The following is a 25,669-nucleotide window of genomic DNA, read 5'->3' as shown; positions in this document are numbered from 1 at the left end:
GCAGCACACCGAGTGATTTGGAATCACATAGCGCGTAAGAAGCAAAGGACGCCGTGGTGACTTTGAAAAGACCCTTTTTTTGGGTCCTCCGTGGATCAAGGGTGTCTCTCCGATGATGCTTGCCAAGTGCGGTGCTTGTCTTGGTGCACCAAATGTGTTCGTTGGGCTTGTTTGTTATGATTCAATGCTACTGAGCTACGATTTCAATCAATGATACCTCTTTCAAATGGCGTGGGTCAATTCCGGTCCGTGAGGCTCCTAGATCGAGAGGGCCAAGCCTTTGTCTTCAGCACTCTGAAACCATTCCAAGTCAATCGCACCCCTCAAAGGATCTTTATGATGGCGGGCAATGAAGATATCCTGTTGACAATAAAACCTCGAAAGGTACTTATCCATTTTTGGTTGGAAAGCAAGAGGCATTTCGTCTTGAGCGCGCAAGAGCTACATTATTGCCACTTGAAAGAAGGCCAACCATTCCATGCTTGGTCTTCCACCAAAACGTGATACTAACAAAATTCTGATCACCAACTTGAATAGCTACCTTCTATCCCTTATTGCTCCCAGAAACTCGCTAAATGAACAGGATCAAAGACATAAATCAAAAGGATTGTCAAGAGCAAGCTCTCTCGCTCTGCTCTAGCCTTGGTCACGATGGCCGCTTGAACGGATGAGCCTCGGTACTCCTGCAGAAAAAGAAAACGGACGAGTTCGATCCATCAGTCCACCACATTCGGCAGTGTCTCAATGCTCAGAGGGCAAAGAAGATGGACTTACAGAACATATTCATCCAAGCTGATATGATCAGGCTCAGAAAAGATCAAGTAAAAGTATTTCAGAGTCTCCGCAAGCCAGAAGCTCTCCATCTTGTTGCTCAGCTGAGGCAGAGGATTGCGAACGTCGTCAATGGCAGAGTGACCATATTTGGTACGGGTCACTTTGTCGATATTCTGAAACATGCGCCACGCCACATCTTGAAGGGTCTTGTCGCCAGTGATGCGGTACATGATGAAGATGGATTCGATGGCCTCGGGGCTGAAGGCAGAGTCAGTATGGAATGGATTCGACCACTCGTGCGAAAAAAATCGATTGGGGAACCGTGGGGATCACTCGTACCGAAGCTTGTATGCTGCGTCCGTGACGCCAACTACGCCGGGTGGAAGACCCTCACGCTCTACGACCTCTTGAGCCTGTTCAAGATGTTTGCGGGAATGAATGGGTTGACCTAGGACGTCCTCGTACCACTTGCCCTCGTCCCAGGGGCAATGTGCCATGTCCTTACATGGGCTGACCGCCATGATCTCAGGCATGATCCCCGTCGCCATAGACTCGTAGGCCCAGATACAGCCATCCGTGAGACCTCGGGCTATGGGCAGATCCTCGGTGCGATTGAAGACCTTGGAGGCCAGGCCGACCATTCCACCCAGGAAACACTTCAGATGCTCTTGGATGTACTCGACGTCATGGAGCTTTCCGCCCCGGAGCCCGAGCGCATTGGAGGTAAAAAGAACCTGCCTCTCCTCGTCCTTGGTCATCGCGCGGAAAAGAAGTTTCCCCGTGATCACTTCCATGGCCGCTTCGTACATCTCCCGGTACTCATCTCTCTGGGCGCCAAGCAAGATATGCTGTTTGGGCAAGTATTCGTATGTCGAGTCGGCGCAGCCGCCAAGTGAGAATTGAGACCAGTCAAACCTCAGATGCTTGGCGTCGACGAAGAGCGGCCAAAGTCCCGGGATGCGGGTTTTGGATTGGGCCCGTTCCAGCTCATTCGTGATTCGTTGGACGGCGTCGAAATACTTGGGGTTCCCCGTCAATTGTGATAGCCGGGTGAATTCCAGGGTCAAAGAACCAAATTCAGCCAAGACGGTTCGCTCTGCAGCTTCGATTTCTTTGCCTTGGGCAGATCTGGTGTATGTGAGTCCAAGTGTACATAGAACCGGGGTGCAGATGGCGGAGGGGTGGTTTTTTTTTTCTTTCCTTTTTTCGAAAACCCCTCCTGGCAGGGGAAGTGGAAGTATCAACGTACCTGGACCAATCCCACCGCATCTGAGGCATTCGATTCGGGGTGTCAAAGGCATTGTAGATCATTGCACCAAGTTCTTCAGCCTTTTGCAGAAGAATGGGATATTTCCCGTGGGTCAAGTCATGAGCAGCCAAAAAGCCCCCCATGTATCGAATCGTAATCTCAAAGACATTCACGTCTCCGCTGCCGGTGGTGGTGAAATCGATTTGGGTCAAGGCCTCCAGGGCCAGTTCGAGTTCATCATCCAGACCCAGGATGATCAGCGCATCTAAGGAGTCGACTAGCGTGGCACCCCATCCGCTGAACGTGTCCTGATACCCGCCCGTTTGGGGCGTGACCTCGTCTCGGAGCCAGGCGTGGTCTTTATATCCCGTCCAAGCATGCAGGAAGGCTTGCTTGACGGCCCTTTGCCTCTGGAGTCTGATCTTGCGCTCCGGCCTGGATTCTGGAGGGAAATCATACTGGATTTGGGGAATTGATGAGGCGGTGGATGAGGGTAGTGGTGGCAGAGAAATGTACGATGACACGGGGTGTTTCTCGACGGTGGTTGAGTTGAGATGGATGGAATGTTGAGAGTGTTGATCACTATGTAGGGGTGGTGGTCTTGGATGCCTGTGATGCCTGCTCCCCAGATGATGGAGTGGTAGCCAGATCAGGCAGATGTATGCGAAGAGGAGGAAGAGGATGGTTGTTGTCAGCGAGCGACTCTTGCGATGGGTGACCATCATGTGGGGATGTGGAGGTGCGGAGCGAGTGTGATGTCTTCAGCGTGGTTGGGAGTGTAATGGATGTTGATGAGAATGAGGAGATATAATCAGGCTGAGAGAGGATGATTCAATTGGTCCTTTGCAGAACGATCAAAAACAGAGCGAACGAGAAGTACCCAAGAAAAAGGGACTATGGCATTGGTTGATTGCAGAGATGATTTTGATTCAAAAAAGAGAATGTGAGCGAGCGACAGAAGGAGTCAAGGAGCAATCACCACTTTGAACAATGAGTGTGTTGACCTCGCATAGAAGGCATTGGAGAACGGAATGACCAGAGTCGTGAGAGGATGAGACAGGAGGTTCAAAGACAGAAAAGATGAGATCTCATCTGCACTCGAGCGAGACGATGACATCTCCACATAGTAGTACTAGCTAACTACTGAATGCCCACTGCCACTTTGGTCACCATGCGGGACTCACCATGTTCGAAGCCAGTCCGGTCAAATGCGAGCGGTGATTCATTCCCGAAATGGGAGATTTGTCCAGCGTCAAGGTTCAGGGTTCCGGTGATCTCCCAGACCCACCGAGCGCTGATAGATCCTCTCGACCCTTTGACACGCGTCCCTGGAGAACTGAGCGAGTGAGCGAGCACTGGCCATCATGATTGGCACCACGGGGTATGCAAAGGGGGTGGAAATGTGGCTCCATCAGCAGGAGGGTCATCCAGGTTTGACGCTCCTGTATCAATGCATATACAGCAGACGTTCACAATGTTTTCTGTCTCGATCCGAAATTGGTGATGGCACCGTGTTTCGACTCATGACAAAGGGTGGAGCAGTCATGATTATTCTTAGACGGGGAGCTCACCAGTGGCTTGATGGTGGCGAGTCTAGACAGTCGAGGAAGAGATGCGAATGTGAGAAACTCTCGTCCGGCCCAGGGTCTAGACCCTGAGGGGGAAAGCTCTCCGGATGGCATCTGCAGGGAAGACGGACAAAACAAGGGGAAAGATGGGAAACTGCAGGGACAGGAAGCTGTGGGGTACTCGGTACTTGCTCGAATGTGGAAGTTGTCGTATAAATCCATGTCTCTGCTACTTCTCATGCTGTCGTGTGTCTCACCAGGGCCTTGAGTGGAGCTACCGTGCCTTGGCCTTTTTGGGGGCTGTTGACCTGATGATGAGAAGACGTAAAATATTCCCAAAAAAGAAATGGAAAAAACGTTAATTGTTCCATGTAAATCATTTGTTTTCTGTGGCGGAGCGCCGCCCGGCGGGGCCGCTCCATCGTGTCGCGCGCTTCTTGCTTCTCAAACCGTGCCTTTCCCCACCCAGACTCTTCTACATCTTGGCCTGCTGGAACCTCATCCTGGAGGATGAACTCAGTTCTGCCAAAAAAAAAAAAATAAGTGGGATGAAAATAACAAAGAGCTAGCCAATAAAAGGAAATTTCAAATCCAGAAGAAAGTGCCACACCTAATGATAGGTAGAATTCTGGTTTCTATATCAGTTGCGCCAGCCATTGGTCATCACTTCGTTATATACAGGCATAGCCTCTATAGTACCACTCCACAGATAGATGTCATCCACCGCCCACCTATCTAGTCAAATAAAGGGCGCTCAACTAGCCATCAGGAAGCTCAAGAAGCTACCCGCCGCCAGTCCGGCAACAAGCATCATGCTCATAAAGCCTCCGGCGGCTTCTCGCTCATCGGCAGCCACCCACACACTGGCACCCATCATGCAACTCGACGCCAGATAGCCGTTGGTCACACCAAACAAGAGCTGCACCACCACAAGGTAGAAGAAGTCGCTTTTCACGGCGGCTCCACTGCCATTGACGTTGCAAAGCAGGTACAGAGGCACGAAGACGACCCGGGCGATCGTTAAGGTGAGAGCTACCTTGGGACGATGGGCGAGAGAAAGGCCTGGATAGGATACGAGCACTCGACCGGCGAGATCGCCGACATTCCAGAAGAGAAAGGCCAGGGGAATAAAAACGCTGGAGTCAAACATGCGAGACTGCCCTGGATCATTCACCGAGACGATTCTCGAAGTGTAGACCGGGAAGAACATCATGGTGACCATGAGGCATACAAACACAGCCACAGACAGGTACTTGAGTTTTTTGAAAAGGGCCCACAAGCCGACCGACCTGTCCTTGACATGGCCCACCAATGAGACACCCTCGTCGCTCTCCGTCTCAGCTTCTCTGGGACTCGAGCGAGTCCGAAGCAGGTATAGGAAAGCAATAAGGGTCAACACCGATACGCCTGTCGCGGTGAAGAAGTAAATAAAGGCCGATGTCGACGATGATCCCTGAACACGGTGTCCAGTCTGCTCGTCGTTCTCGGATCGGGGAACCGCCAGAACAGAGACAATCTGGGCAACACATGGGAGGACACCCGCAACACCTTGCCCACTCATGATGGCGGCGGTGTACTCTTCGCGACCATATCCTGCGACATATGCAAACACTCCATTCTGGTTCAAGCCAGCTGCGAAGCTCGCCCCAAACACCATCACCATCAAAAAACCAAAGTATGCCCGAGCTGGAATGTGCTTGAGGACCACCGTCGAGAATGCGAGAAGGGTGAAAACGGCGCAGTTCATCAGTAGTGAGATCGTGATCCGCGCCGGGTACGAAAGTCGCTTTTGCATTTTAGCAAAGGCCCAGACGGTGCCGAGATTGGTCAGAGTAGAAACTGTAAGAATAGAGGGCTGGTAGTGCGCTGCGATCCATTCATCGGACTGAAAGCGACCATGGAAGTAGGTCGCGGCGGCCAAAAACATGTTCCTTGTGATAGTTCGAAGGATCAGCTTGACCATTCTCACCCACCTCTCTTTGAAGGGAAATCTTGAAAATACTCACCATGCCCATAGCATCGAAATACCCAACAGAAAGAACACACCGTACTCTAATCGTGAAAAGCGTGCCCGCACGCGCTCATGATCAACTTCACTTTCTCCGCCGTCCACCTCTGCCGAGTCGTCCAGCGGCTCGTAGGACACATGGTCTGTAAACAGTCTGCGAACTCTGTCCATGATTACCGAGCAGCGCGCAACTATATCGTGATATAGACGAAATGTGAATGTTCGGACCACAGTGATTGTCTTCTAGAGCCGCAAGAACCAAGTTAGAGAACGTGCAAGATGGGGGGAAGCTTGTCGTGGAGACCGCGGGACGAAGCTCATCGGGCGGGTCCTCGTGACTGATGACTGCGGAGTCGGGAAGCAATAATTCTTTTTGATAATTTCCAGATTAAATTAATTCCCGAAAGGGTTTGCACTATGTAGAATTGTGTACATCCTTGACGCATTAATACATAATCAGAGTCGAGATCCGCGCTCCCATTGCACCGCTCGGCTGCCGCCCTCGACCGCCTGCCCGTTGATGTATTCTCCCTGCCCCTTTAGGTGTAGCGCCTGCGCCCTCGCGGGTGTAACCAGCCCTACTACAGCAAGACTTCGTTAATATGAACCTAGATGACTCTGAAACCTCGTGAGCCTGAACGCTCCTGGTTGCCCGAATTCACCTCCTATTGCTAATGAGACCTTCCCTCCTAATCAGGTACAGCAAGACGTTCAACCGAGTGTTTGTGACGTCATTCTGATCTGAGTACCTTCACCACTATTCACGTGACCATTTTATGCCGTATCTCCTACCCTGAACTACTAGACTTACCCTTTTAGGAGATTTCAAGATGACCAATCATCACGGGATTCAACATCTCAACTATGACCCCACTTCTCGCGAGATTCAAACCCGCGCCGGCCTAAACGATTTTTGTTTGTCTGACTTCCGTCCAGATTAACGAAGCTTTACTGCACCCTTAACACATCGTCATTCACTCTCCTTGTCCCATTCTATGTGGAACTGGAAGAGGTATAAAAGTGATCAGGATATTCCAATGACCCACGATATGTCCTTGATAAATCTTGGTGTCATGTCATTGCTCAGCTATTTTACAACCCTCTCCCTCCCCTTCTCCCCTTGTCTCCAGATAGCACAGAAGGTATCCCTCAAGAGCGTCTAGTTCAATCCAAAGACTATGAAAGTGCCATCATTCCGTCGAATTGTTCGGCCCCTTCAATGGGCTCTACCCACTTTAGGCGACTATCAGTATAGAGCTCTGCCTGGGGTCTGCATTGATTCAAAACGGAGTCATCAAATATTCCTGCCCTGACGACGGTGATTTCATCAGGGGTTCCATCTGACTTGATTTTGTGTCCATATAGCGGCGTGCCTTATAGGTTCAGTTAGAGACGGTATCCCTCTTTGTAGTCTTTTAATACATACCACAGCCAGAACAAAAGTAATTCCTGATATCATTCCCGCTGTCAGCTGTTTTAGGAACCTCTTTAGGATTCCCCAAGACCTCCAGTTCGGCGGTTTTGATGACGAGACTGTATGAATAGGGGGATCCGGTCAGTTTACGACAATCATGGCAGTGACACAGTCCCTCATGATGAGTTAGTAAAAGTAAAGCCTCTAATTATAGATCCTATCAGGTGCACTCACCGACATCAAGGGATTGCCATTGAATTTGATGCGAATCTGGCGGCAAAAACATGAACCGATCGCCATATTCTTATGATCTCGTGTTGTTTCTCACAGATCGTTGGAACATAGAAAACTCGGTAGGATCAAAGATTGTACAATTGTATTGTTAACATAGCTATCATATTACTCAGGCTGACAAATACACACTGACTGGAGGGGCCGCAACGCTCCAGTCATTCTTTAGACTATAGCCCCGAAAAATCCATTCCGAATACACCAATTCCGTTTAATGTTGCCGCTATACTACACTAAGTTAGCTCAGTTGAGCAGGATTGTGGCTTCTGAATGTTGCTCTCATACAGTGATAGAAATATTGTATATAACACGACATACGACTCAGCTGTACGCGTTTCGGGGCTTACCTAGTATACTATGATAGAAAGGCTATGCTGCTAGCGGTCAACCAGTGATCACGGACTTTCAGTAGTGCCACTGGACAATGTTTGGTAACAATAGTTTTGTATATACAAGTTCAATAACCTACGCGGAATTTAGATTAGGTAGAATATCACATAATATGGGTTGAAAGACTATCTTAATGTTGCCTGGATATGAAGGCAATAACGGCTCATATTGTACCTCTTCGAATAGGGCAGCTTCAAGCGGTATAATAGTTGCCCTGAAACTTCTTTATACAGGTCATTTCTGATTGCAAAATTCTGTTACAGAGAGTGATATCACAACGACAATAGGTCTATGTTGAGTTCAGAAAAGGCACAATGAAAAGGCCCTCCCTCTAAGACTAGATCTGAGGTGGCATGCTATGATCGTCTTGGTCCTTATACGGCCAATTCCGCCAACAAATTTCTTCTTGGCCCGCCTCTGCTTGCTTCACCATTTCTATTCGGAATTGGCGGTTACCCTCTATTGCCCTTTCAAAGTTCCCCGGCTCAGTCCCGCCTTCCGGGTCGATATCAAGATGGGCTCTAACTCGCGACAAGAGCTGTTCAGACTCGTTCCATTCCTGCGATTCCGCAAGAGCAGCCTCTCGCTCTTCTTTGCTGAACGCAACCGGACAAGATGCCGAGGTAATGTTGCTCCAAACAGATGGTGTCGTGATGCCGACTAGAGCAGCGCGGAGATTGATCACGTCCGCGTCCCAAGGATACCCAGTCTGGCGGAGGAGATACCGCTGCATTCCGAGATGAGGAGTCTTCAACACTTTCATGTGTTCCTCGTTGTGCACAGCTGTCGCCGCCATGTAGTAAAGATTGGCTTCTTTCAAGCGAAAGTAGATTTCACCTGTCTCTGTTCGTCGCGACTCATCTCATCGAAATCATCAGGAAGGGACGGAATCTCTAAGCTCTGAGGCTGAGAGGAATCGTGCTCACACAGTGCAGGATACCCTGCTTGCATGAAGCGTGGTAGAGTTGCCGCATCCTGCCAGTCAAGGATACTGATGATTTTGGATGATCCAGGAGCCAACACAATATTACTCAGACTCAGATCGGGGTGTCTTAGCGTTGGGAGCACAGTAAGAATCCGGTCGGATCAAATGAGGCGCCAACTGAAGAAACTGCGACAGGAGCGAGGTAGGCTCGGAGGGATGAATCTTGTAGTTGGTGAGTAGAAGGAATGTCTGCCGAGGCTGAGCTTTGGCATGACGCTGAATGATAGCCAGCTCTCGACGAGCTGCGGAGGTCACACAATCCAAAGTCGAAAGCCCTATGACGATAATCAGCCTATCTCTTTTCGTTTCTTTTACTCTCCAAATGACCTCATAAAATGAAAAGGAGAAGAGTGAAAAACCCACATGGTCCCCGGTCAATCTCTGTCTTGCTTCGTTCGCCATGCCAAAACTGTCGAGTGCAAACCGGGCCAATAACAAAATCCTCCATGACCGGTATTTGGGGTTTCCCTTCAAGATCTTTGCTTTAGTATAAGCTCCTAAAAGCAGGAAACTGAAAGTCAAAAATCTTCTTTCCATAGTAGCGATTTGGGTCATGATATCTTTCACCTCGTTAGTAGTGAGGGATAACCACCGCATAGAAAGACTCTCTACCCCTCCACCCGCTTCATCAGAATATATCCTGCCCCGACCGGATTATTCGACTACGTCGAGTAATCAAAAATCTTTGGCACTGGCAGTTTGAGAACATGACGTAAAAAGTCCATGGTGGCAACCTCGCTGGCGGTCGTGCAATGAGGAGGTCCGGCAATCGACGTGGGAATTCGCGAAAGTATTTCACGACCGTTCTTTGCGCGCAGGATAAAGACCTTGTTGAAACCTCCCTCTGCAAGCTTGGCAATGTCAGGATATTCATCTTGTTGCATTACTTCCCCGGCGACTCGCTGGAGTTCTGATGGTCGAAATTCGACGTATCGTTCCTTTAACCGGTCGACTTCGTTGAATCTGGCTAGCATTCAGCGACCGAGGCAAAACCCATGAAAGACGGGATCCGAATAACATACATCCATCGTCGTGATGTATCCCGGAAGAAACCTTCGTGGAGAGATTGGGGAATCGTAGATAGGCGACGATGGCACGATGAATTAGATATGACAGCATACGGGGAACAAAACAATGGCTTGCAATAACGGGGCAGGGATGGAATGTTTCTAGTAAAAGTGATTCTTTCCGGATATTTCACCATTGTTCAGAAACACCAAAGGAGGCACGTTATTGGACGCTGGAAGAAGTTGGCAGTGCTGGGCTCACCTGTCGATTGACAAGAAGGGGCAGCTACAGTTTCTGGGGGTAGCTGGAATGTGTGTACTGCAGAAGACCGTAGAGTTTGTGTCCTCTAGGCGATCAGGGGATGTTTAATTTCAAGTTCCGAGCGGCTGACCGGGCACCCGCAGCCTGCAGAAGATGTCACTCCATCAGTCGGAAATTTATGGGCGCAAGGTGCCCAGGATGTGAAGTGGAAGCGCGCCATTGGTAGAGATGCAACCGCTCGATTGCCTCGGCTTCCATTGTTCGACAGGGCTGCAGGAACTAGATTTGACGAGACAGTTGGGAACACAACCCGCTCAATTCCATTGCAGCCTTGATATTTGGATTGGGTACGTGGGATCGTACCGGGGCTGCAGTCACATTGCAAAGTAGGATGAAATATCATTCGCTATTTATACAGAGGTTCTATGCTCCGCTCGCATCTATCATCCAAAATTCCTAATAAAATATCAAAAGAAAAGTAAACGAACAGGTGGGGGCTCCAGAGGTGAGTTGTGTTGTAGGATATGGGAAATTGCAAGAGACCGACGCGGTCTCTGCGGAGGTGCGAAGTTCAGAAAGAATTGCAGATTGACCGGTGAGAGGGAAATCGTCTAATTTTTCCTCGGGGTCTTTGCCTCGTCCACATCTTCCTCCTCCGGCTCTGGCTCCTCGATTTCATTCTCGAGTTTGTAGAGCTCCTCGGGAGGGATCGTTCGCGGAGGAGGGACCTGGTCTCCGCCGCTCATTTGCCATTCCATCAGCTTGGTGAAAGCTCCATCAGGGCGAGAGCTCAGCTCCTCATAGGAGCCTTGCTCAGCGACTGTTCCATCTGGCGCAAGGACAATAATCGTGTCGGAGCGTTTGATGGTGGAAAGCCGGTGAGCAATGCTGATGGTGGTGTTGTTGCCGCGGAGGAGAGCAGCCAAGGCGCTGTTGACCAAAGTTTCAGATTCGGCGTCAAGGGCCGAGGTAGCTTCGTCCAGAATCAAGATATCTGGCTCCTTAATCAGAGCACGTGCGATGGCAATGCGCTGCTTCTGTCCACCGGATAACTGCGCGCCACGAGCTCCGACATGAGTGTCGAGACCATCAGGCTAGAGGGAGAGTCAGCTATGAATGAATGACCGATCAGGAGGCAAGGCAGACTCACGAAGTCGCTGATGAATTGGCAGTTGGCCTTGCGAGCCGCAGCCACAATCTCTGACCGGGTGGCGCGAGGGCGACCATAGGAAATGTTTTCAGCGATAGTTCCGGAGAAGAGGACTGGCTCTTGGGCGACCACACCGATCTTCCTTCGAAGTGATTTGGCGTTCATGTCCTTGATATCCTTGCCATTGATGAGAACGCGGCCGCTGTTGGGGCTGTAAAAGCGGAGCAAAATGGAGCCAATGGTTGATTTACCACCACCGGAAGGGCCCACGATCGCAACGTTGGTACCCTGGGGAATTTCAAAGTTCAGATCTTTGAAGATTGTGACGGCAGGTCGAGTCGAGGTCGAGTCGGATAGCTAAAGGAGACATTCTCAAACCGGATGGGTCCGCGGGCGGATTCAACCTTGACACCCTTGGTTGGATGAATTGTCGGTTGACGATCCTGCAGCTCGAACAATCGGCTCGCAGCACCCACACCCTTCATGAGTTCGGAATAAAAACTGGACAGACCAAACATACTGGAGCCCGCATAGGCAGTGTACATCAGGAAAGATGTCAACTCTCCAATGCTGATTGCTCCAGACTGAACCATACCACCGCCGAAGTAAAGCAAAGACAAAATGGTCAAGTTCCCCATCAACCCCGTCTAATTAATCCGTAAGCAAAAGTGCGGGATCCTTGTGGGAAGAAGACTCACCGAACTGAAGAATGTGGCGCTGATCAAGGATTCCTTTTTGCCCAGGTCGAAGATCTTTCGAACCTGGGTATTATAACGGTTGACCTCCAAAATTTCACCGGCAAACGATTGGCTTGTCTTCACATTGCCCAAGCGCTCTTCGGCAATCTTGGTCAACGTTCCCAGGTTCTTTTGGATCTTTCGGCTAAGATTTCGAATGGCTCGTCCGTAGAAGAGTGCAGCAAGACCAATGGGAGGCAGCAGAACAGCCAAGACACTGGAAAGCTTCAGACTCGTATATGCCATCAACGTAAATCCAGCGACACCGCTGACACCAGCTCGAAGACCATCGGATAAGTTTTGCGTGATGCTCTTGCCAACAATAATGGTATCTGAACTCAGTCGGGAGATCAGATCACCAACACGATTCGCATCGAAGAACTCTGCATCCTGGACAAACGTCTGGCGGAACAGCTTGGAGCGTAATCTTGCGACAATGCGCTCACCAACAATACGAAGGATGATGATTCGTCCATAATTGGCGGCGGCACCGAGAAGCAAGATTCCACCCAAAGCCGTGTAAAACGTGGGGATGCTCATGCCGAAAAGCTGACCACCACCTTCTGACTCACTCTTGGTGGCTCCATCAATGATTTTGCCAATCGAAAAGGGTATAGACATGGTGATAGACGAAGAGATCAACAGGAAGAAGAACGCAAATCCGAGAGCTTTTGCCTCAGGGCGCGCAATCTTGAGGAGCCGCCATATCTCGCTGAAGCCCGACTTCTTGCCTGATGCTCCGTCCTTGGTCAGCTTCGCTCGAAAATTGACCTGAGCCGCCTGAGCAGCTTTCTCTGACAGTTCGAACCCTTCATCTTGTGCAACCTCGGCTGTCTTTTCCGGAACAAAGGGAGTGTTGCTTTGGGCGGAATTTGAAGGCGATGAAGGCGGCACGCTCGGCTTAGCTTCAGAAAGATTCGAAGAGGTACTCAATGGCCGTAGAAGAGAGATAATGGGCGACCTTGTTGCGATGCGTTGCAAGCTGTGCTGGTGAACGGTGAGCGCCGAATCGGCTGGTCGAGTAACGCGACCGGTCCGTCCTCGAAATGTTTCCGATGCTGTCGAGTATAGTCGATCATTTGAGTTGAGAGTTTGGCCACGATGATAGGCGCAGCTTCGACCTGACAGAGGCAAGATGTCACGAAGAATGACGTTCTGCGCGCGCAGGACTGGCCGAGTGCTGACGCCGGTCGCCCACGCCGGCGGTCGCACGCCTCGCATCTCTAGGATCGAATTTGGCGGTGAATAATATAACGGGATTAGATGGATTATCGACACGAAATCAAAACAGCCATGATAGAATGCAAGGACGATCAGTGAGAGAGCATGATTCGCAGTTCTCAAATGAGCCTCCCCGAAGCATGTGGAGATGCGAGATGGTTGCGGGAACGCCCCAGCGTTGTCGGTCGGGCGTGGGCTGGCCGAGTTCCGATTCTGCACATGATCACCGCCTGTAGAGTCTATTCGAGAGCTTTCGATGAGCTTATTTACTTGTAGTCGTTCACTTGAACCCAGACTTCTTGTTTTCTCGCCTTGGTGAGGTTTAATCGATACTTCTGAAAGTTAGCAGACCTGAACACTGGTTGTGAACCTATCTACGAAAAGATTCAAATCACGTTCATCTGCTGCTTGAACAGTCTGCGCTGCCCCGCGTCTCTCAGCTCAACCCCGCCAAATTTATTTCATCCAAAGGTTGAAAGATGGTGCTCGATTACAGCAAGTGGGACGCACTGGAGCTTTCCGATGACTCGGATGTGGAAGTGCATCCCAACGTTGACAAGCGCTCGTTCATTCGAGCCAAGCAAGCTCAAATTCATCAACAGCGTGAACAACGTCGCCACGATATCAAGACATACAAATATGAGCGCATTATCAATGATGGCCTTCTCTCGCGCATCGACAAGCTTCTTGAAGCTCTGAAGCAACACGAGGACTCCTCAGCGCCTCCGGAACAGTTCATTTTCCAGACGATCATGGAGTTTGCCAGCAACCCAACCGACGACCAAGCTCCGCAACCCCCAGAGGGTGTCCACACCCATGAGAAGGAACAACCAAAGTATTCACAGATGATGAGCTCCCTGGTGGATCAGGTCAAGAAGGAATTTGGGGATGCGAAGCCAGAAAACATGTACAAGGCTTATATTGATGGCGTACAAGTACACAAGGACAAGGTGGAGGGCTTGCAGAAGGAACTTTCAACGAGATTGGCTCAGCTGGAAAAGGAAGAGGGCAGCAAAATCACTAGTGAAGGGCTGCATGATGGTTTCAACTCTTCACATGTTTCCAAGGCCGACACGAAGCCGAAGGCTGCTACGCCGGCAAAGAAAACGGATGTGGAGCTCTTGAACCCTGGCGCGGGAAGCTCCTCAGCCGCCGAAGCCGAAGACGACGACGATGATCCCGCAAACATTGAAATCAGCCCCTTGGCAAAACGCTTTGCTAAGCTGAGGCCAAACGATTATGCGGCTTATCAGAGATTCATTGCCGAACATCCTGAGATTGTTGCAGAGAAAGAGACCGATGGTCTACTAGTCGAGGCCTTCAACAGTCAGTTGAAGGGGGAGGAAGCCTATGCGCGCCAATGCGTCCACCAGGGGTTGCTTTTGCAATACTGCCGCTCCCTTGGCCCTGACGGTATCAAACTTTTCTTCACTCGGTATGTTCATCAATCGTCACGCCGCTATTGACAGGTCAACTAACAGTCCGTAGTATCACAACCAAGGACCACCGTGCGGGAACTCTTTTCACAAATGATGTCAACGACACCTATAACCGGATCAAGACTCGTGCGGCCGAACTGAACAAAGAAAGCTCCGCTTCAAATGACTCTGCTGGCGTCGAGCAGATCCAACTTCATGCGGTCGATCCGAACACCAAGATCACCATCAACATCCCCGCTGCTAACAGCGAGGACCCCACCGAGATCGAGGCTCGCAAGATCTTTGAATCTTTCTCCCCAGAGCTTCAAAAAGCATTGGCATCAGAATCTCTTGACGAGGTCAACAAAGTTCTTGGCAATATGTCAGTCGAGGAGGCGGAACAGGTCGTCGAACAGCTCGGCAACGGTGGCATGCTTAGCTTGGAGGAGGGAATCATTGATGGCACCACCGAAGAAGGCAAAAAGAAGCTTGCTGACATTGAGGCAGAGGCCAAGCAGGAAAGTCGTGAGTCTGGAGGTGATGTGACCGAATTGGATTAAGTCTTCTGCGCTGTCTCCATCCAATATGACACCATGCATAACGAGCAACGCTGGCATGTTCATGTCTGTGTTCTTTTTGTCAGACCACTTGTACTTATTCCTCAATGGGTGGCTCTCTACTCCTTCACGTATTCAATCGATGACTACTAATTCATACCCATGAAGGCTGGAAGACCTTGAATTAGAGGTGCCGTTTGTTTGAAGATAGTTAATTTACAAAGAACATTCCGGCCTGCTTCGCTGCATAAAATAAAGGAGAAAAAGATAATAAAGGGGTCGAATACAACATGCTTCCCCGCCCTAGTAGCAATGCCCCCCAATTGGTATGTTGCTGAGAATGAACCAGGAGGATGAGGCGCAATATCGTTAGAAAGCGAAGCAGACCTTCAATCAGGCCCGAGAGCTACCGCTGTGGGTTTCATTGGACCAACGCCGGTTGAGAAAATTTAGGTTTAGATGCCACTGGCCCCGGGGGCTTCCTGGTCTTTGCGCAGATCGACAAGCAGCTCACGGAAACGTTCCTTGCCTGAGCCACTTGCACCGCCAGCAGATCCCTTGCCAGAGACATCAACCAGCTTGGCGATACGCTCCCAGGAAGTGCCACCAGCAGAGGTGTCTTCGCGGCTGGCTAGGAATTCCTCAGCCTCGGCACGAGTTTGAGCCTTGAGCTTGTCCATCTTGTTGTTGTATGAAACGTAAAAGTCGTCGACGTCCTGCTGAGCTTTCTTCTCGGTGGCCTCCTTCTTCTCTTCAGAGATCTGAGCGCGGCGCGCGATTTCGGCATCTCGCTTCTCGCGCCATTGACTAGATTGAACGGGATGGTTAGCGCAAAGCTAGGAAGAGGAGGGGCAGTGCTTCCCCCGCCATGGAAGGGCCGAGAGACCGCGAGTCAGACACATCAGACATACCGAACAGGCTCAGGCTCATCCTCGGTCTCGATAGATCCGTAGCCGGTCGCGGGGAAGGGAGAACCAGAGCCAGTAATTGTGCCACCAGGGGCAACGCGCTATCCGAAGTTGGCGCAAATGTCAGCGTTGGTCACCATTGCTGATTTTCTGTGCAGCAGTCACATACCTCATTCTGTGTCTGGGTATCAACTGAAGGGAAAGCAGATTCGAATTGTCCAATCTCTTCCGCTGGTGTGCCGTCACCACCACCCAGAAGATCATCGTCACCCGCATTCGTGGTCGCAACATGGTCCTGAGGGGTCGCAAACTGATCCGCATCTTCGCCTAGAGCAGCGCGCTCCCGAGCCAGGAAGTCATCCTCAGTCGCACCGTTGCTCTCGATGACCTCTGTCTGGCCTATTCACATGTTGTTAGTCCTGGTATTGCCAAAGACGACGGTCACGGCCTGCATCAGCGGAGCGTACCCTCAGAGAAGTCCTCCAAGGAAGGAAAGCGATCAGCCATTGTGATTGTGTTTTGGAAGCGATGGTTTCGTTGAGAGGTTTCGGTTGACTCGTGGATTTCAAGAGGCGTCACAGGGGTAATCGTAATTGCGAGGGAAGCTCCGCGGTGTATCTGGTAGTTGCCAGTTGTTGCCGGCAAGCTGCCGTGACGTGGAGCCCGTTGCCCGACGGTCATTGGAAGGCGGTCACGAATAGCTTCGATGTTTGAAGAGCGGGTTGGAAGGCGGTCGGTCGATAGCTCTCGCTCTCGGCGGATGATCGTGAGACACACCTAACCCTGTGTATTTCTTTGAGATTGACAGCACAGCAACTGAGGCGAAGAAATCGAGATTTGTTGATTCCTCGTGAATAGCAAGAAGTCGAAATATACAAGATTCGAAGGCTGTTTACAGCTCTTGCTTCGATCACATCGTTGCGAGTCAAACGCGCCTCACCTGCTCGCGTAACATCCTCGTCCAAGTCGGCCTCTTAGTCGATTGCTCCGCTGCCTCACTCCGCTGCTTGTTTGCTATTCTCCACTTCGATCGTGTGATTTGCTCCTAGAGTTTGGTCCGTTTCACTCAGAAGTGAGGGTAAAGATTGGTTCAAAATGGCCTACACAGACGATGCCGTCAAAGCCAAGCTCTCAGCTCTCAATGAGTCCCAGGAAAGCATTGTGACTGTTGCGCAATGGGTGATGTTCCATAGGTAAGCTCCTGTAGAATCAATGGGTGCAAAACAAAATCACTGATCATATTGCCTCGCTTGGTTTGTAGACGACATGCGGAGAAGACGGCGCAAATCTGGCTCCAACGGATTCGCGATTCGGCGCCCCCCAAACGATTGAATCTTGTCTATCTGGCCAATGGTAAGCCGGGTGGTGCAACATAACATTTCTCACCAGTAACCCAGTACTGATCCTATTCAGAGGTTGCACAACAGTCGAAGGCTCGGGGAAAAGATGATTTCCTCATCGCGTTTTCGCCAGTCAGTACCCCATCGGGCAATTGGCCGTATCGAACTTTCGGAGTAGCGACTAACACCAGGTAGATTGTTGCAGAGGCCACTGCGGCAGCATACAAAGGTGCATCGAATGAAATTCAACAGAAGATTCGTCGTGTTGTCGAGGTTTGGCGGCAGCGCCATGTTTTCGAGGGCCCAATTCTGGATGCAGTGGAGGGGCGCATAAATGGTACGTTCTGGAATGATTGCGTCTTTATTCTTTCATGCACAGTATGCTTAACAATTATCGAACAGAGATCGACAAGAACCGCTCAACTACAATGAAGCAACCTCTGGGAGGCTCTTTCTTCAAGGATACCTCATCTGGATCTACCCCTTCTGAACTCCAGCCTCTCGTGCCCTTACAAGTCGCCTTGACAAAGGCGACCATGACTTCAAACAGCTCCGCCAAAACCGCCAACGTCGAGTATGACAAGTTGAAGGATCCCAATGCACCTCAGATCACCCCTCCAGTGCATGCTGCGCGCCTGGGGACTCTCTTGAAAGCGCTTGCGCATGCTGAAAACTCCGTGTCGGAGGTCATCAAATCGCGGCGCGCCCTGATCGAGGGTCTTGAGAAACTCCTTGAGAGCAATCGCTCTGAACTTCAAAAGGAAGAGTCTCTTGTCGCACAATTTGGCATTCGCAAGGCAGAGACTGATGCTCAGCGGCGTGAAGTCGAGGATGCGATCATGCGTGGTTACCAGGATGATCACTCAACGACCGGACAGGGGAATGGGGGCGAAGAGCCACCTCGTCCCGAGGTTGAAGCTTTGACTCCACCACCGGTTGAGGCGTTGACACCTGTTGGATCCCCCGCGCGCGAGCAGCCGCCGGTCAGCCATGGGCCCTTCACGGAGGAAGCTCCTATCAACATTGCGCAAGACCTCAGCCTGCGAACCACCGACCAGGATGATGGTGGGATGCCATTTGACCCTTCTAGTCTATCACCTGGTGGAGAAAATGACTTTGATTTTGGGGTGAATGGGATGAATGCCAAGCGCCGCAAGGTTGCGCATGATGAAGACTACGAGCCGTTCGCTGCAGAAAACCTGGAAGACGACATCAGCGCGATGATTGCCCGGGAAGCCAATCGTTGATATTACACCACCGACCTTGATCCTTCTTTGGCTTCTGTATGATGCAAGACCTCGAGCTGGTCTTCTGAAAGGAGCTCAGGGAACAGGGTGATTTTCTCGGCATAGGAGCCAGTTGTAGACTGAACCAGCTGAAGAGGCTGCCTGTGATATCAAACATCAATTTCCACTGCAATGTACAATCTGAGCAGCTTCAACCAGAAGCAAGTTCGGTACTATCAAATACGTGCTCGCGGGGAATGATTAGAGAAGGGGGGAGGGAGATCTCCCCGTCTTATAGGGCTATGGCCTGGGCTGAAATATTAAGTCTGTGATAGTTTTGAACGCTGTGAATGTTTATAAAAAAAGACGACATTATCGTAATATATCCGGGTCCATCCATCGACTTCGAGTCGAGCGTCTAGATGTTGGATGTCTCCTCATTCCGGTCCCTGCACCTCGAGCCAGCAGGACAGACCGGATGTTACTTGATGATTCTTCCTCGGGCTGCTGTGGCGGCGGTGGGGAGGAGCAGAAGAGCTTTGCTTTTTGGGTTTCACGACCAAAAGGATGATCAGGCCTATGACCACGAGCGCCAAAAGAAGCATGACTTTTCTCTTCGTCGTGCGGCGTTGGTAATTTGTCGCCTGGCGGTGGTAATTTTCAGCGCATTAGTACGTCTGGAAAGACAGAAGGGATTGTGTTGAGCGCTTGAATGTGACATACCACTTTCAGTTCCTTCTCGGCTGCCTTTACTTCCGTGTTCATGCGTTCGACATTATAATCGATACGATCAAGCATTGTGCCCTGGTCGATGATCATGGCTTGGAGTTCGCGGAAGATGTCCGAGAGCTCGATGATGCCTTTGGCAATGTCGTTGATCTCCCGTTCCCGCTGGGCAATGGCCGCATCGTTCTGGCCCGTCGCGCGTTGCTGGGTTTGCATCAGCATTGTTTGCGAGAAGGATTTGTCGACTTCGGATTCCATCAGGGACGGATCCGTGAATGGGTTCTGCGCGGGAGTTGGGGAGCGTTCAAAGGGCGTCGAGATGCCGTCCAGATCGCGGAGCTCTGTTATGGAGACACGATGATGTTAGCTTGAGTCGTTGCAGGGTGCGCGACGTCTTCGCCGCAAGATTTTTGTCAATCGCCTCCAATCATTCCTATGATCGGAGCAGAAGGACAGACAAAGAAGCAGCGGGACTGAGGATAAAAGCACTGACTTTTGAGATAAGTGCTCTGCTTCTTCCTAAAACGCGCACTCGCCTCCTGCACCCGCGACGCCAGAGAAATCTGGATATTCTTGGCCATCGTCTCCTCGCCGCTGGTGACTCCGCCCTGCTGCCTGGCCTCCCGCACCATGGCGTCAATGCGTTTAATGGCACTTTGACATTGATGAAAGCCGCGCGTGACGTCTTGCGTGAGCCGCTCGATGATCCCCTCGTTCTGCCGACGGAGCTCTTCATCGCCGAATCCCGGCAGGAGGTGTTTCTGGTGCAGCTTATCCAGCTCGGCGGACTTTTGCGCAATGTCCGCCAACAGTTCGGAGACTTCGTCCTGCACGTCCACCCAGCGGGGAGGAAGGAGGTCCATCTCAATCACCATGTCCCCATCCTCCTCGAAGCCACCCGTTTCGGAGATGAGGCGCCGGCTCTCCTCCGGCTGGGGGCCAGCATCGAAGCCATTTGCAGCACCGAAGCGCGACTTCTTCGTCGGATGGTGCGCAAAGGATTGCCGGTAGGAGATGTAGCTGGTAATTGACCAATTTTCGTCAGTAGCTATTCAATCATTGGTTGCTGTGGGACTTGGGTGAATCTTGAGGCTGACACTCAGGACCAGTGTGGGCGCAATCATGTAGCTGTCTGGGATGGGCAATCGTACAGGTTGGTGCGATCCCGCCACATTATGGGCGGGAAGCGTGTTCTGTTCGGCGCACTGGGTTATAGATTCGGGGACTGAGAGATGCACATTTATCATGTCCGTTCCAGTCGAGGTGATCGGCAGGGGGTCTGGAGTTTTTGACGGCGCTGATGTCAGAGTGTCTGTCTGCTCCCTTGAGGGTGTCGGAGGTGGTTGTCGGGTTGAATGATGCGGCCGATCGCAGCGGAATCGATTGGTCTTCCCCCACAGTCGCAAGGGGGGGAAAAGGTACCTCTGACCTCAGCGTTCGGGTCTCGTCTTTGGAAGGTACCCGCTTTTGTAACTGGGACGTGCTGATCGGATCCGACAATTCCAGGACTTTTTCCATGCGACCATTGTGTACGCTGTCGCACTTGCATTTGATGGAGACTGTAGAGCTCCATCAAATAAGAACTACTTCACGGGTCGGCCAAACTTGTCATCGAGGTCCTGCATGGCTGTTTTATTCTTTTCGCGGCGCGGTTTCCTATGTCGGCATAGAAATGTCCCTGCATGTATCACCTTTCACTGATTGCTTACCACCAGAGCTTATTAGACCAAGCACCTATGCGATCACAGTCAAGGACTAATAAAAGAGGACGGTGTTACTCAACCTTAGCTTATCCATCTTTGTAGGGCTTGCAGACTGTGTTCAAATTCTGTATTTGGTGGAAAGTATACTATCTTGGGCGAGAAAAACGTCGTCTTCATGTTTCTAACGAGTCCAAAACAGATAGGAATTATAGTTAACCATACAGATATAAGCTCAGGCGGTCTCCTACAATCTCCTTAACGGTCAGACGTGCGCAGACGGCCTTTGGAGATGAGCTTGGAAGGTCACCTGACGTGGCTGCCAAAGTCACTGGCCAGCCTCTCTGAGAGAGCCGCATTCCAGTCTCGGCAGGGTTCAATCACGGGCGGATTAGACGGCCGTGTGTAGATTTCCTGGTGGATAGAGCAGACTTGAAGACCTCATGATCTTGTTTGCGTCGAGATATGAAAATCATATACTTTGATTTCTCTACATTAAGCTCTGCTCACTATGTAGCTAGGCTGAAAGAAAAAACACAATGTATATCAATGACCTTGATTCATTTGAGTCTGCAACAAAAACCCGTATCTCGCTGTATGGTGTCTAATGCACATCAGTGAGTGGAAGGGATCGTAAGAGCCGCAAGCTACATAGTTTACTATTGATAGCAGTCTTACAACATTTCTTTTTAAGCCCAAAGAGATCACTTTTGAGAGATCGGATCGCAGATTATCTTTGAGCTAGGTGCATCTTCCCTCGAATCGAGAGATACTTGATGGAGTGAAGGGGACTGTCATTCTCCTAAACGAATGTTGTCACACCATCCCAGCGTCACTCTGGTAGCAGACATGGGTGATCGCGCGGTCCACTTGAGCTGTCCAGGTGTCCAATTGTCCAGTTGTCGGCCACAGCTCACCTCAGGCACCAACTCTACCCGCAAGGCACCCAAAGAAGCATCCATTGCCCCCATTCTCTTTTCTGACTTGACCGCCCACAACAGATGTGGTGTATGATTGGCTGACACCAACGCCCCTTGTGTAATCCTTCATCGAGTCAGTGGCGAGGCTGAGGGGGGGGGGGTGATGAGAAAAACTGTTGGTGTCGCAGCTGTCGCTTGGCGTTCTGTACAATGAGGCAATGGAACCTTCAGACCTCGTGTTCAGAATGTGTGCATATATGTACTTAGTTCCAGTAGGTACAGTAATATTGACCTTCCATACCACAGGGGACAATATACAGATATCTTTTCCCTGTCCCTCAATCCCGTGGCCAACTGGTTGCAGTCACTTTACCATCCAGCAGTTTGCAATTTGGCCGTGGAATCGTAATCGTACTCATGTATCCAAAAATAAAATAATAATAAAGAAAAAAGAAAGAAGCCCGAGCTGGACGCCCAGTCAGCCCCCCAGCGCAAGCTTCGTGTGGTGCATCCGTTCAGGCAATAAGGCCAAGAAAGCGTAAGGCTGGCCGTACATCGTTCCCCTTAACTTTGACTCCCCACCATCATCAGCCCCCCCCCCTCAATTTCATCTTCTCTTCCTGATCTCTCCCCGTACATCGCTGTCCACCGCATTCTTTCACCATGGTACGAGCACTTTCCCTGATCTCTCTCTTCACAGGTCCTCAACTGGACACCTCCCTCCATGAGACTCTGCCCTCGATCTCTTGGCCCCCGCTCCATAAAGCGGGGCAGCCACGTTGGTTGCCTAGTCATTTCGCAACTAACCATCGTGGTGATTTTTTTTCTGTCTAGGCCGATTCTTTGACCGAAGAGCAAGTTTCCGAGTACAAGGAGGCCTTCTCCTTGTTTGTGAGTGCCCCAAATGACGAGCATTGGGACTTCCCATGTGAAAGAGGAAATCCAACAACAAACATGGTAAACTAATGGGGCTGTTTTTTTCCCGCGTGTAGGACAAGGATGGCGATGGTGAGATTCTTCCTCTCTCCCCTCCCCCCACCGATTCTTTGTGCATGGTTGCAAGGAATCTTGACCGGAATGATGAATGCTCGGTGCTTCCCGTAGCACAGTGGTCGAATGGGTATAGCTGACTCGAGGGTTGCAATCAGGCCAAATCACCACCAAGGAGCTCGGTACTGTCATGCGCTCGCTTGGCCAGAACCCCTCCGAGTCTGAGCTGCAGGACATGATCAACGAGGTCGATGCCGACAACAACGGCACCATTGACTTCCCTGGTACGCTTTTCCCTAGTACCGTATCTTGCAACCCGGTGTCACCTTTTTTTTTGGGTGCCCTGAGCGCAGTGTAATTAATTGTGGCCCGCACCGACAGAGTTCCTCACGATGATGGCCCGCAAGATGAAGGACACCGATTCCGAGGAGGAGATCCGTGAGGCCTTCAAGGTCTTTGACCGTGATAACAACGGCTTCATTTCCGCCGCTGAGCTGCGCCATGTGATGACCTCGATTGGCGAGAAGCTGACCGACGATGAGGTGGATGAGATGATCCGCGAGGCGGACCAGGACGGCGATGGCCGTATTGACTGTACGTTGCATATTCTCTCCACAATTCTGCCGCTTGAGCCGTTGCGATCTACCGTCGGTCCTGGTACTTTGCGTGGAACAGTATACTGATATGATTCCCTCGACTCCTTCCAGACAACGAGTTTGTCCAGCTCATGATGCAAAAATAAACGACCTTTTGATTTCGCCATGTTTGTTTTGAAATCTTAGTGAATTCACGATATTTTTGACACCACAAGGGAGGCCACCACTCTTCCTCTAAGCCGGGCTTTTTCTTTTCTCTTTTGTCCTCCCTACGGCCAGGATGAGATAGCCTCCCACCCAGGGATCTCAGATTTTGAGGGACAGAGCCACGATCTAGCGTGGTGGTTGATATGCACATATACAGGACACATAGCGGTACAGTTACCATTGAGCTCATACTTCTTCGATCTGCTCCTAGCAAATGCAATCGTGAAATCTTCCCATGTTATCCCGTAGTCTTTTGCTATAAAGTCCACCACCGCATCCATATTATACTGTCTTGACAAGTTACCCCCACCCATTGGACTCGAGTACTATCGATTGAACCTCAGCACTTCCATATACTGCCGGGCGACGTCCGTCCCGGCCGTTGGATTCACATCATCGTCAAACGACACACTTCCAAACCCTGTCAAATTCCCCACCTCCTCCATGGATCTCAAGAGATCACGCCCCTCCTTTCCACTCTTCACCTGGCCCAACGTCTCCTACTTGACTTCCTTCCCCAGACCAGGCACCAGAATCGCCTCCTTGGCTCCGGACACCCCCAGCCGCTCCCAAAACTCCCGGATCAAAGATGCCGTAGCCGCATACTCGGCATCCACATCCGCCTCCTCCATACCTGCAAACGAAAGATCTACCCCCGAGTCCACATCCTCGGACGGCCTGCCCGTCCCGGGTTTCTCCCCGCGAGACTGCATCGCAGCAAGCGAGTCCACCATCGACGGACCTCGCCACTCAATCTCAACAATGGTGCCTCGCGGACGAACAGCCGGAAAGGTCTGACGGACATCGCCTATCCGTACGCGAAAGTCCCCCACATCGTAGACTATCCCGTTCGGAACCCCGAGCGTCAACCGTGGCACCAGATCGGTTGACATGCATAGGTGAAATGTTGAAAGAGCGTCTTATACGCCGCGGGGGGTACAGTGGTCATCACCATTGCGGTCTCGGCGGTAGTGGCCGCAAGCTGTGATGGAGACGCCGCCGATCGCCCCGAGGCATCAGATGCGGATTCGGGGTGGGCGATGTCCCCGCGTGGCTGATGCGGAGACTGATGGGCGGTGAGAGAACTTCTCCGTCGGCTCGGACGTGTAGATGAAGCCATGGGTGGGATAGTGACTTAGTGAGAGAAGTTGGAGGTAGCGCGGCTTGGCGGGACGTTGACCCTGAGCGGTGGATTGGGGGAGCAAGCCAGGGGTATCGCGCATCAATTTATGTTCGAGGGCCCAGCGACCGATGGGGATGACATCTTCTTGGGAGAAGGTTGCTCGAAGACGCTCGCTTAGAGTGGCGAGCGTGGTTGAGCTCTGAGGGTTGGTAGGAATAAAGTAGACGCTTTTGAGGAGGAGGGAAAAAGGGAGGGTAAGTGTTAGCTTATCGAGAGGGAAGCTCTTTTTTGGGGGGGAAAATGGACGATACAAGTTGATATGGAGTGTCGTACCCTGTGAGTGGCATGATGATGAACCAGTTGAAGATTCGTTGTTGAGAATCTCTCCACACGATTCAATCGAATTCAACCGAGACGAGCGAGTTTGAAATGTGTTTCGTCAAAGTCAGGAAGGATGGCTATTCAAGCCCAGCGAAGCTACGTAGGTAGCAGAGCTCCGATGGATTGATCCTCAAGAGACACAAACTCTGCTCGCCAATCACTCAATTGCCCTTTAGTTGAATCCCCTGCCTTTCTATAAGAAGCTGCAGTGATCGAATAACAGACACACGCCCGGCTGCTTCTTCCTCTTCCTCTTTGGAATCACCACTTCGAGATATCTGTGCTTCAATTAGCGTCAAGTCTGAAATAACATTTGAAGAGCCATACTATGAGTTCACCAGATCAATCTCTCCCTCACAAACTCGTTAATATTCACCAAGTCAGATTTGCCGAACCCCCCCCCAAAAAAAGAGTGATCGTTTATATGTTGAAGTCATTCCAAGAGTGGACCCAACAGCTCTCCGTCAGCCAGCGGGTGGAGCGCCCGCGGACTCACGCGGAGTGCAAAAAAGCCAAACATT

At 51.0% G+C, this 25,669-nt stretch overlaps 13 protein-coding genes across 13 annotated transcripts; 3 read left to right on the top strand and 10 right to left on the bottom strand.

Moving 5' to 3' along the window:
* Positions 1 to 770: 770 nt before the first annotated feature.
* POX_e06507 (uncharacterized protein) lies at positions 771 to 2,745 on the bottom strand (the record flags this gene model as incomplete). The annotated part of the gene is made up of 3 exons (XM_050115328.1): positions 771 to 1,032; positions 1,114 to 1,902; positions 2,024 to 2,745. 3 exons carry the CDS (start codon positions 2,743 to 2,745, stop codon positions 771 to 773), a joined length of 1,773 nt encoding a protein of 590 aa, XP_049967788.1.
* Positions 2,746 to 4,345: 1,600 nt separating this feature from the next.
* On the bottom strand, positions 4,346 to 5,770 carry POX_e06506 (uncharacterized protein; the record flags this gene model as incomplete). Its single annotated transcript, XM_050115327.1, has 2 exons — positions 4,346 to 5,522; positions 5,598 to 5,770. 2 exons carry the CDS (start codon positions 5,768 to 5,770, stop codon positions 4,346 to 4,348), a joined length of 1,350 nt encoding a protein of 449 aa, XP_049967787.1.
* A 1,005-nt stretch (positions 5,771 to 6,775) lies between these two features.
* On the bottom strand, positions 6,776 to 7,313 carry POX_e06505 (uncharacterized protein; the record flags this gene model as incomplete). Its single annotated transcript, XM_050115326.1, has 3 exons — positions 6,776 to 6,972; positions 7,026 to 7,188; positions 7,248 to 7,313. 3 exons carry the CDS (start codon positions 7,311 to 7,313, stop codon positions 6,776 to 6,778), a joined length of 426 nt encoding a protein of 141 aa, XP_049967786.1.
* Positions 7,314 to 8,031: 718 nt separating this feature from the next.
* On the bottom strand, positions 8,032 to 9,127 carry POX_e06504 (uncharacterized protein; the record flags this gene model as incomplete). Its single annotated transcript, XM_050115325.1, has 4 exons — positions 8,032 to 8,531; positions 8,621 to 8,745; positions 8,798 to 8,954; positions 9,043 to 9,127. The coding sequence occupies 4 exons, from the start codon at positions 9,125 to 9,127 to the stop codon at positions 8,032 to 8,034; spliced, it is 867 nt and encodes a 288-aa protein (XP_049967785.1).
* A 214-nt stretch (positions 9,128 to 9,341) lies between these two features.
* On the bottom strand, positions 9,342 to 9,798 carry POX_e06503 (uncharacterized protein; the record flags this gene model as incomplete). The annotated part of the gene is made up of 2 exons (XM_050115324.1): positions 9,342 to 9,646; positions 9,702 to 9,798. 2 exons carry the CDS (start codon positions 9,796 to 9,798, stop codon positions 9,342 to 9,344), a joined length of 402 nt encoding a protein of 133 aa, XP_049967784.1.
* Positions 9,799 to 10,559: 761 nt separating this feature from the next.
* POX_e06502 (ABC multidrug transporter mdr2) lies at positions 10,560 to 13,056 on the bottom strand (the record flags this gene model as incomplete). Its single annotated transcript, XM_050115323.1, has 4 exons — positions 10,560 to 11,042; positions 11,099 to 11,455; positions 11,503 to 11,745; positions 11,797 to 13,056. 4 exons carry the CDS (start codon positions 13,054 to 13,056, stop codon positions 10,560 to 10,562), a joined length of 2,343 nt encoding a protein of 780 aa, XP_049967783.1.
* Positions 13,057 to 13,535: 479 nt separating this feature from the next.
* Positions 13,536 to 15,034, top strand: POX_e06501 (Hsp90 co-chaperone Cdc37; the record flags this gene model as incomplete). The annotated part of the gene is made up of 2 exons (XM_050115322.1): positions 13,536 to 14,491; positions 14,545 to 15,034. The coding sequence occupies 2 exons, from the start codon at positions 13,536 to 13,538 to the stop codon at positions 15,032 to 15,034; spliced, it is 1,446 nt and encodes a 481-aa protein (XP_049967782.1).
* A 452-nt stretch (positions 15,035 to 15,486) lies between these two features.
* On the bottom strand, positions 15,487 to 16,446 carry POX_e06500 (Clathrin light chain; the record flags this gene model as incomplete). Its single annotated transcript, XM_050115321.1, has 4 exons — positions 15,487 to 15,838; positions 15,943 to 16,040; positions 16,109 to 16,338; positions 16,407 to 16,446. The coding sequence occupies 4 exons, from the start codon at positions 16,444 to 16,446 to the stop codon at positions 15,487 to 15,489; spliced, it is 720 nt and encodes a 239-aa protein (XP_049967781.1).
* Positions 16,447 to 17,034: 588 nt separating this feature from the next.
* Positions 17,035 to 18,526, top strand: POX_e06499 (uncharacterized protein; the record flags this gene model as incomplete). Its single annotated transcript, XM_050115320.1, has 5 exons — positions 17,035 to 17,132; positions 17,201 to 17,292; positions 17,353 to 17,411; positions 17,475 to 17,616; positions 17,682 to 18,526. 5 exons carry the CDS (start codon positions 17,035 to 17,037, stop codon positions 18,524 to 18,526), a joined length of 1,236 nt encoding a protein of 411 aa, XP_049967780.1.
* Positions 18,527 to 18,942: 416 nt separating this feature from the next.
* Positions 18,943 to 20,405, bottom strand: POX_e06498 (uncharacterized protein; the record flags this gene model as incomplete). The annotated part of the gene is made up of 4 exons (XM_050115319.1): positions 18,943 to 19,149; positions 19,229 to 19,572; positions 19,725 to 20,251; positions 20,383 to 20,405. 4 exons carry the CDS (start codon positions 20,403 to 20,405, stop codon positions 18,943 to 18,945), a joined length of 1,101 nt encoding a protein of 366 aa, XP_049967779.1.
* A 2,109-nt stretch (positions 20,406 to 22,514) lies between these two features.
* POX_e06497 (calmodulin) lies at positions 22,515 to 23,524 on the top strand (the record flags this gene model as incomplete). The annotated part of the gene is made up of 5 exons (XM_050115318.1): positions 22,515 to 22,517; positions 22,686 to 22,742; positions 22,844 to 22,859; positions 23,000 to 23,125; positions 23,223 to 23,524. 5 exons carry the CDS (start codon positions 22,515 to 22,517, stop codon positions 23,522 to 23,524), a joined length of 504 nt encoding a protein of 167 aa, XP_049967778.1.
* Positions 23,525 to 24,144: 620 nt separating this feature from the next.
* POX_e06496 (uncharacterized protein) lies at positions 24,145 to 24,537 on the bottom strand (the record flags this gene model as incomplete). Its single annotated transcript, XM_050115317.1, has 1 exon — positions 24,145 to 24,537. The coding sequence occupies one exon, from the start codon at positions 24,535 to 24,537 to the stop codon at positions 24,145 to 24,147; it is 393 nt and encodes a 130-aa protein (XP_049967777.1).
* Positions 24,538 to 24,660: 123 nt separating this feature from the next.
* Positions 24,661 to 25,114, bottom strand: POX_e06495 (uncharacterized protein; the record flags this gene model as incomplete). The annotated part of the gene is made up of 2 exons (XM_050115316.1): positions 24,661 to 24,994; positions 25,101 to 25,114. 2 exons carry the CDS (start codon positions 25,112 to 25,114, stop codon positions 24,661 to 24,663), a joined length of 348 nt encoding a protein of 115 aa, XP_049967776.1.
* Positions 25,115 to 25,669: the final 555 nt, after the last annotated feature.

Source organism: Penicillium oxalicum, chromosome V (assembly GCF_001723175.1).
Source record: "Penicillium oxalicum strain HP7-1 chromosome V, whole genome shotgun sequence".
NCBI classification, from domain to species: domain Eukaryota; kingdom Fungi; phylum Ascomycota; class Eurotiomycetes; order Eurotiales; family Aspergillaceae; genus Penicillium; species Penicillium oxalicum.
This window is presented reverse-complemented; position numbering and strand designations above follow the sequence as displayed.